Source organism: Cryptosporidium hominis, assembly GCF_000006425.1.
Source record: "Cryptosporidium hominis TU502 chromosome 8 CHRO018059, whole genome shotgun sequence".
Classification (NCBI taxonomy): domain Eukaryota; phylum Apicomplexa; class Conoidasida; order Eucoccidiorida; family Cryptosporidiidae; genus Cryptosporidium; species Cryptosporidium hominis.
This window is the reverse complement of record NW_667423.1, coordinates 17835-28240: the sequence shown is the minus strand read 5'-3', so window position 1 is coordinate 28240 and position 10406 is coordinate 17835. Positions and strand designations below refer to the sequence as shown.

Sequence of the window (10406 nt, the reverse complement as noted above, 5' to 3'; positions counted from 1 at the left end):
AAACCTTCCCCAAACCTCAGGCAAATCCCCCTTTTCCTATCATATTCAATAGAGTATATGCTTGAGAATCAGATAAAGTACTCAAACTGTTGTATCTTGAATTTTGTTGATGTCTAAATAGCCTAGATTTTTTAACATATAGACTTCTTTCAATATCCAAGTTCATTCCTGATAATTCTAGTTTTTTTGTAAAATCTAATATATAATCTTGTCTTTTATTTAATATAGAATAAGCAGTATTCTCTAAATTAGAATCCTGTTTCTTCCCAATCATTTCAATTCCATTCAAAATTTGATATGGAGTCTGATTTAGGTATCCTTGTAGACGATTCTTTAAATTCATTAAATTCTGAAAGTTCAACCCATCTCTATAAATTTCATCATCAATATATCCTAGATTAATATGTGAAGTATAATGATTATTCTCAGCCATATTATTATTATTATTATTATTATTATTATTATTATTATTATTACTATCGTTATTATCTGGATTAGTTGAGGCTAGTGTATTATAATGAACAATTTCACTTGAAGATATCTGACTTTCTTCAATTTCAGATTTTTGTAACTCCTTCAAAGTATAACACGAATTATTCATGGAGTTTATACTACTTCTTTTACTTAAAGCCATGCTTCCGCTGATTATTGATCCTTTAATATAGCTATTTGCATCAAATTCTTTGTTTTCACTCGAATGTTGGGCTCTTTCAGTTACTATATCTTGTGATATTCTATTGGAATTATCACTTTTTTCTTGTTCTTTTAAAATAATTTGCCTCTTTTTTTTCAATATATTGGCATTTGCAGCAGGAGCAAGACCTACTTGAGATTCTTGCCAAAATAATTGATTTCTATTTAACTCTCTTTCAATCTTCTTAAGCTGAATTACTGATGTTTTAAAGCTATTCTTAATCAGAGCAAGCTTTCTTGTGAGATTTTGCTCATTATCCTTTAGATTCTCTTTCATCAAAGTAATCTCATTACATTTCTCCATAATTTCTTCTATACTCTTATTATTTCTTTCCATACAATCATAATCAATACAAGCTGAAATATTTTCCTTAATCTTAATAAGTTTTTCTTTCAATTTTACAATATTATCCAATATTATATGCCTATTTTCAGTATTATTAGATAAAGGTATCGCAAAATTTTGATCTCCTATTGACTGTTTTTCTTCATCAAGATGAATAAAAATACCTCTTTTTTGTTGTATTCCATTATTGGAAGGGGAATGTAATCTCCCATAAAATGATTTATATCTACTCAAATACTTTGTTGCAAGAACTTGCTCATGTGCAGAAATTCTATCAATTCGATCTGAACTCAGGTCTAAATTACTTTCATTTCTATTTTCTAAATTCATTTTATTCTAAGCTCAAACCATTATCCAAATTTAAGAATCACTATTTACATTACATATTATTTAATTAAATGCAAATTAATAACTTAATTTAACCAATTTTACTAAAATTTCAAATAATACCAATTTTTACCAATATTTCTTAAATTTCTAGTATTTATATATTTTACATACATACCGGCATTCTGACAGTGTGGGGAAATGCTAAAACACCGGTACTAACATTTGCAGAAATTTGGCGCCAAACACACACGTAATTATTAGTAATAAAGAATTAAAAAATATATAAAAAACAGATTTACTTTTAATGAACTATAAACAAATCAAACTAAGGCATTTATAGATATTAGGCCAAGTTCAGTAATGCCTTATGGCATTCTTAGGTCGGAATTAACTGAAAAGTTAGTAGATATTTGAAAGTTTGGAAATAACTAAGTTAGGAATTCTAACAACAGTATAATGAAGAGAAGTAAAAGCTACAGGGACAATGGTCGAAAAAAGTTTGAGAGGAAGACTACTGAAAGAAAGAAAGGTAGGTTTGAGTTAGGTGGCTCTTCCAATATTGATAAAAAGTTTGGAATCAATTTTCAAAAAATTGGAGTAAATCATAGGGAAATTGGTTATTTATACAATGTTCAAGTATCATCAGAATTAATATCTGAATCTGGAACAGCATTTGATGGAATGGAAATTGGAACTTTAGAATCTTCATCAGAACTTATTGAATCTTATAAAGAACGTTCATGTCTTAATTTATATTTTATTAATAAACAAGGAATGACATTTAAAAGCCCATTCTTCTTTAGACCATATTTTTACCTAGAAGCACAAAAAGCTGTTGATATCCATTGGATACTAACCAATCTTGAACATAAATATAGAGATACTACTATAGAATTTACTAATATAATGAAAGAGGATTTAACTCTTGATAATCACTTAATTGGCGAAAAAAGAGAGGTTATTAAAGCTTCCTTTGATAATGTTAAGGAACTTGTTTCTATTAGAAATGAAATTCTTGATCATATCAAAAGAAATAAGCTTGAAAAGAAAAAGAATGAAAGTTTAGGTGCTTATTACGATCAGGATCAACAAAACAACTATGAAAATAAAACTCTTGATGTATTGGATTCTATTTCAGAAATTTACGAATATGATGTTCAATATGAAGCACGAGTTATGATTGATAACTCCATTTCTATTGGAATGTGGTATGATTCTGTACGTTGGACTCATGAACTTTTGGAATTAAAATGTTTAGATCATGATACTTCTGCTCCTGATTTAAGAAGTTTAGCTTGGGATATTGAAACTACTAAAGATCCTTTAAAGTTCCCTAATGTAGAGAAAGACCAAATTATGATGATTTCTTGTATGTTTGAAGGTCAAGGATACCTAATTACTAATAGAGAAATTGTTTCTGCTGATATATATGATTTTGAATACTCTCCTAAAAAGGAGTATGAATCATTCTTCAAATGTATTAATTATCCTGATGAAAAAGAACTTATTTGGGGATTTATTAAGCTTATTCAGACTTTAAGACCTCATATTATTGCTTCTTATAATGGAGATAATTTTGATTTCCCTTTTCTATATGAAAGAGCTAAAAAATATGATATTGATGTTTCCAAAGAATGGGGAATACGAATGGAAATTGATCATTCCTCTGGAGGAGGAGGGTTACAATCTTCTAATAAAACTATCTTTTCTGGAACTAATATTATTCATTTAGATTGTTTTAGGTGGGTAGAAAGAGATTCATATCTTCCTTGTGGTTCTAGAGGTTTAAAAAGTGTTACTAAAGCAAAATTAAGATATAATCCTGTTGAACTTGATCCTGAATTAATGGTTCCTTATGCAAAAACAAATCCTCAAGGTCTTGCAGAATACTCTGTTTCAGATGCAGTTGCTACTTATTTTCTTTATAAGACTTATGTTCACAGATTTATATTTGCTTTAGCTACTATAATTCCCTTATCTGGAGAAGATCTTCTTAGAAAAGGATCTGGTACTCTTTGTGAACATTTATTAATGAAAGAAGCTTTTACTAAGAATATTTTATTTCCAAACAAAAAAGTTCAAGAAACTATGGAATTTTATCAAAATAGACCCATCTTAAATAGTACTTATGTTGGAGGTACTGTAGAATCTTTATGTAGTGGAGTATTTAGAGCTGATATTCCTGAAAAATTTTGTTTAAATACCGATACCCTTAAAAATTTAATTAAAATATTAGATACTACTTTGAATTTTGGTATTAAAGATTCTGGTACTACAATTGATAATATTGAAAATTATGAACAAGTCAGAAATGAAATTCTTGAAAAATTACAAAGTTTATTAGAATCTCCCAGAATCAAAATTGAGCCTTTAATATATCATCTTGATGTTGCTGCTATGTATCCTAATATTATTCTAACTAATAGATTACAACCAACAGCAGTAATAGAAGAGACAACTTGTATGAAATGTCCATTCAACTCTGAGTCAAAACTTTGCCAAAGAAGGATGAATTGGAGATGGAAAGGAGATGTTTTTCCAATTTCCAAAGGAGAGATGGAGAGAATGATGAATCATATCCAAATTGAGACTTTTGAGAATGTTAAGAATGAACTAGGAGCAGTTAACAAGAAGAAGAAATTTGAAGATCATGAAAGTGATTCAGAAAATGATGAGAAGATGGAATTTACTGGAGAAAATGTAAATATTAATAATAAAGAAAAGATTAAATGGTCATCTTTAACTCCTAGACAACAATCAGAGATTTTAATACAAAGGATGAAAGCTTATTGTAATAAGATATATAGAAAACAAACTGAGAATATTGAAGAGACAAGATCTTCAATAGTTTGTCAAAGAGAAAATCCTTTTTATATAGATACAGTTAGACGTTTTAGAGATAGAAGATATGTTTATAAAGGTAAGAAAAAAGAAGCAGAAGAAAAGTTAAAGAGAGCTGAATTATTAGGAGATTTATTAGCAGTACAGGAAGCACAGAATGAAGAGCTTTTATATGAATCTTTACAATTAGCTCATAAATGTATTTTAAATTCTTTTTATGGCTATGTTATGAGAAAAGGGAGTAGATGGTTTTCTATGGAAATGGCTGCTATTGTTACATGGGTAGGTGGTAATGTGATTAGAGAAGCAAGATCTTTAATGGAAGGTATCGGTNAGACCTTTAGAATTAGATACGGATGGTATTTGGGCAATACTCCAAAAAGGATTTCCAGAGGAAATCACTTTTAGATTAAAAGATGGTGGTAGNAAGAAGATTCATTATATTTGTACTTTGTTAAATCAACAAGTTCACAAAAGTTGGACAAATGATCAATATTTGGAATATGATGCAGATCTTGGAAAATATAATATTAAAGTAGAGAATTCAATATATTTTGAAGTGGATGGCCCATATAAATGTTTCTTTATTCCAGCTTCTGATAAACAGAATAAGCTTTTAAAGAAAAGATATGCAGTTTTTGATTTTGAAAATAGGCTTAAAGAACTTAAAGGGTTTGAATTAAAGAGAAGAGGAGAGCTTCAATTGATAAAAATTCTTCAGGAGGAGTTATTTCCAGCATTTTTAAAAGGTAATTCAAAGAAAGAAGCATATGATCATGTAGCTTCAATATCAAAGAAATGGTTAAGTTTGATAGATACTAAAGGAAGAGGTATTTTAGATGATGAACAATTATTCTTTTTGATTTCAGAGTCAAAGAATATGTCAAAGAGTGTACAACAGATGGGGAATGCTAAGTCAATGTCAATTACAACAGCAAAAAGACTTTTTGAATTTCTTCAGAATCCTTCATATATTCAGGATAAGAATATTGTTTGTAAGTTTATTGTTTCAGAGTTCCCTAAAGGAGAAGATAAAAGTCAAAGAGCAGTTCCTCTTTCTATTTTTTCAACACCTTTAGAGACAAGAATTTCATGGCTTTCTAAATGGCTAAGAATAAGTAAATCTGGTGGAAGGAGAGAAAAGGATGAGTTGGTGGAGCACAGGAGGAAAGCAGATGTAGATATAACGAGTGGTAGTGGTAGTGGTAGTGGTAGTGGTAGTGGCAATGGTATTCTTAATAAAGAGAATGAGACTAACAAATGGAATGTTCGTAACATTCTGGACTGGGAATACTATAAGAACAGGCTTACAAACACTATTTTAAAGATAGTTATCATTCCTGCAATTAACCAGGGGGTTCCAAATCCTCTTCCAGAATTAGAGGTACCGAGTTGGGTAAGATACCATTCAGAGATAGTTGGTACAAATCAACAAAAGATTTCAGAATATTTTAATGTTGTTAAGAAGGAGGAGAAAAAGAAGAGCAGTTTCTCAGAACTCCCTAATTATAATTCCATTATTCAAGGCCGAAGTCAAGATCAGGGCCAAGTTCAAGATCAGGGTCAAATTCAAAATCAGGGTCAAATTCAAAATCAGAATCAAACTCAAGATCACGGTCAAAATCGAGATCAGAGCTTAACTTTAGGTCAAGGCCAAATTCAAGATCAGGGCCAAATTCAAGATCAGGGTCAAATTCAAGATCATGGTCAAATTCAAGATCAGAATCAAACTCAAGATCATGGTCAAACTCAAGATCATGGTCAAACTCAGGCTTGTAAAATCGTAGAAACCAGAAATAACAGCAGTATTTCAAAATTTAATGGAAAACTGACAAAAAAAGAGAGGATTGAATTATTCAAGAAAAAGGGATTTAAATCCTGGTTAGAGTACCATAAGAAATTTTGGTTGGAGAGTTTTCATGCATTTAATGAAAAACAGTTAGAACTTGAAAAAAAGCTAAAGAATATTGATATAGAAAAACTTGAATATTTTGGAAAAGGTAGTACTGCAAAAGGTATCGAATTTTTATCTGAATATATTTTCTTAACGAAAGGAAGATTTCATATTTTAGATATATATCCTCTTAGTATCCAACAAAGGAGTATTAAAAGAAATTATGATGAAGATCTACTGGGATTTTATAATGTTGTTATGTACTCTGAAGAAACGGGAGATTGTTTTACTGTTACATTTGAGTTCCTTAGACGCTTTTATATTGCTACAAATGTTCAAATTCAAATTATGGATAATGATGATGATGGTGAATTTATTACAAAATCTATAGCTACAGGGAAAGAGTTACCTAGAGGGGTACCGTATAATCATTTAACAGAAGTAATCATTTCAGAGAGAAGATTTCAGAAATCAAAATCAACATTGATTTGTGATAATAATACTGTTGGTATTTATGAGACAAATTTACCACTTGAATTTTCTATTTTAGAAAAATTTGGGAATGTCATAGAAAGTAATACTCCTAATGTTGAGAAATTACTTCTTAAGAATGGAGCAATTACTGATAAATTTTGGAATTCTACTGGTGGATTAAAAGAGAAGAATTTGAATTATGGAGATATAATACATTGGTTATTTCTTTCAATATGTACTTTTGAAGAAAGAAAATGTTTCTCTTTAACAGATTTAAGTAAGAAAAGAATTTATTTCTTTCTTGGATTAGGGCCAAATATTTCTAATAATATTCTTAAATCTGAGCTTGATAGACAAATTAAACAAGATCAAAGATTAGAAAAGATTACTGAAATTCATGTTAATTATTTTAAGACAACAAAAGATTGTTTAGAAGAATTGGATCGACTTTTGAAAGATTTAATCCAAGAATTTCCAAAAGAACCTATGGTTCTTTTAATACAATCAATGGTTAGATTAGAAGAACTTAAAACACATAATAGTGAATTAAATCTTTATAAGACTATATTAAGAGAATATATTTCTGAAATGGAACATAATAAGAAAGTTATTGAAACTAAAATGGTAACATTATGGGAAGAAATAATAGATTTTGATTCAAGTAATTCAATATTTAGTAGATTTGATTGGCATAAAGATTCGATTAGGTATTCATTAAAAGCTTTAAAAGAAGCAATTAATAAACTTCAGCTATCTTTAGAACTTTCTAAAGCTTTAAGACTTCCAGTATTATATTTACTTCAATTTAAAAATAACTTAACAAACTTTTTATATGATATAATATATTCCAGAGAACTTCATTCTATGGGATTATTAAGCTGGGGATCTTTAAGATCCACTCCAGATCTTGGGAATCCTAAGTTAATCCAACTTTCAAAAAGTGATTGGGATCTTAGAAGACTTGGATATTTAATGCCAACAAAAGATCTTAATAACTCTAAAGGAGGAAGAGGATGTGGAGGACATAGTAATTGTAATATTAATAGCTTAGATGAATTTGATGTATTGGAAGTAGTAAGGCCAGGAATCTATAGAAACTATGGGGTTCAATTGGATTTCAAGCAATGGCTAATCATTGAATCTGTAAGAAATTGTAGGATACTTTCTGATAAGTACAATTTGGATGATTTTGAACAAGGAGAGAAACGTATTCTTGGAGCTGATTGTAAGAAAAAGAATTCTGAAAAAGATGATAAGAAGAAAGATGTTTTGATCTATAATCTAGGTAGTAGAAAGCATTTGAGTAATCCAAATAATAAACAAGGCTTATTGATTTCTCAGCCTTTATATAACCATTCATCATTATCCACAAGCTCAGCTTTTCTATGTTTGGAGAAAACTATCAATAAAATGAGATCAGTAATTGAAAACCATGAAAAAGTGGAGTCTATCTTTAGAATATACAATGGTCAAAAAACTTGTGAGAATGAACAATTTGATCAAAAGAATGAGAATATTCTTGGTAAAGAAGAGGAGAAAGGGGAGAGAGAAGAGAGGAAAAGGAGGAGAGAAGAGAGGAAAAGGAGGAGAGAAGAAGAGAAGGGGGAGGAAGATGAAGGGGAAGGGGAAGGGGAAGGGGAAGGGGAAGAGGAAGAAGAGGAAGAGGAAGAAGAGGAAGAGGAGGAAGAGGAGGAAGAGGAAGCTTCAAGCTTACTTTTTGAGTTTATGGTAACTCTACAGGAAAGATTCTATTCTTGGTTATCTTCTCCAAACTCTCTCTTATATGATCCAGCTTTAATAGAAATGACAAAAGATTATGCTCATTGGTATTTCAAATCTCTTGAATCTGATATGAGAGAAATGGGAATCCAAGTAGTATATGGAAATATTAGAAAAATGATTTTAACATTTAATTTGGATGAATTGAAGAATAACAGTATTAGGAATAATAGTGATCTTCAAAATCAATTTTCTAAACTTATGCAAATACTAAATAACAGAGAACTGTATTCTGGTATTTCTTTAGATCCTACTGTGGAGTATAAGGCTATGATCCAAATTGACAGAACAAATTATATTAGAAGAACCTTGGGAGGAGGAGGATCTGGAGGTTTGGAAGATCCATATGAAATGAATCTAAGTTTACTGAACTACTTTCCAGTAAATTCTAGAAAATACATTGTTGGCGAGATTTCTAACTTTTTGATGGAGCCTCTTAGAGAATTGAGAAACTACTTCAAGAAGAATTCCAATTTATCTCTTAAGGAATCTTTGCAAATATTGGGAGACATAGTTTTGGAACAATTTGGTCCTTTTAGTGAGAATTTTCAAAACTTTTTGCAGGCTATTTCCAATCCAAATACGTATATTGTAAGAAAATATGGAATTCAACAGTTTGATGATCCACTAAATGATATTGGATGGAATGATGATATAATGAGGGAAGGAGAGGAAGTGAAGGAAAATAGGAAGATTATTGAAGAGGAAGAGAAGGAGGAAAAGGAAGAGGAAGAGGAAGAGGAAGAAGAAGAAGAAGAAGAAGAAGAAGAAGAAGAAAGAAGAAGGAAGAAAAAGAATGCAAACTCAATATTAGAAGAAGATAACGATACCCTATTACTTAAGAAGAATCTAGAAAATCTGGACATTAATAATAGGAGAGATGATATTCCTTTTGCTATATATCCAAATTCAATAAAGAAAAAAGGAAATAGCCATTCATTAATGATTGAAACTTCAAAAAAAAGAATGGAAGAAAAAGGAATAAGAAAAAGAAGAAATTTCAAAGACTTGTTTGAATTCCCTCCATGTATTGGAAAAGCTTATAATGGAAATAAACCATCATTAAGCTTGGAATTAATAAAATTATTTATTTATATTTGGGGATTGGATAAATCCTTTTCAATGGATGAATCTAAACAGAAACAATATGAACAAATAATTTTTATGGTTTGCCAAACTGTGGATATTTCAGAGTTTAATCCAATAGTTACAGAGAAATGGACTAGTCCTTTAATTCCTTATATAATCAAAGATTTTTCTTGTCCAAATTGTTTTGAAATAGAAGATTTTGACTTTACTGGGAATGCAATACAAGATGAAGATGATCTTGGATTATCAAGTAATAATTACAATAATATAATTAGACCAAGGTTTACTTGGTATTGTAGTCATTGTAACTTTTCCATTGATAATGAGATTTTAGAAGAAAAGCTACTTCTTGAATTCTTTGAAAGGCTGGAAGTTATTCAATCACAAGATATTCTCTGTTCAAGATGTAACTCCGTTCAAATAAGTTACATGCAAAAGCATTGCGATGAATGTATGGGAGAATTAACAACAAGACTTGGAAATCATAAAACTTTCCATAATTTCTTTACTCTATTCAACTCGGTTGCTCAATATTATTCTGATCTAAATAGTGAAGAAGACGAAAATCCACAATTCCAAGGCCTTATTGAATTTAAAAATATGTATGATAATATTTTCTACATTTAAATTATGAATTTGATAGATAGGGTAGTAAAAAAAAAAAAAAAAAAAAGAAATAGAACGGAATTATTTGTTATATATAACTTACTATAATCTAAATCTATCCTTAAACTACCTATTCTGACTTTGTTTTCAATTTGAAGATAAAAACAAATATATAAAAAAAACAAATTAATACATGTGGGTTTGGCGGGCCATTGTGTGTATGAACCTGCATGTAGTGGCGGTAACATCTTTGCCTAACATTTTCTTTCTCTTATATGATGATAGTAATAACAATAATAATAATATTGATAATACAATTCTCTTTATCTACTTAGTATTAGTCTTGTCTTGATT

At 29.6% G+C, this 10406-nt stretch overlaps 2 protein-coding genes across 2 annotated transcripts; one reads left to right on the top strand and one right to left on the bottom strand.

Moving 5' to 3' along the window:
- Positions 1-16: 16 nt before the first annotated feature.
- Chro.80146 (hypothetical protein) lies at positions 17-1369 on the bottom strand. Its single annotated transcript, XM_662726.1, has 1 exon — positions 17-1369. One exon carries the CDS (start codon positions 1367-1369, stop codon positions 17-19), a length of 1353 nt encoding a protein of 450 aa, XP_667818.1.
- A 3721-nt stretch (positions 1370-5090) lies between these two features.
- Chro.80147 (DNA polymerase epsilon catalytic subunit -related) lies at positions 5091-10073 on the top strand. Its single annotated transcript, XM_662725.1, has 1 exon — positions 5091-10073. The coding sequence occupies one exon, from the start codon at positions 5091-5093 to the stop codon at positions 10071-10073; it is 4983 nt and encodes a 1660-aa protein (XP_667817.1).
- The last annotated feature ends 333 nt before the right edge of the window (positions 10074-10406 follow it).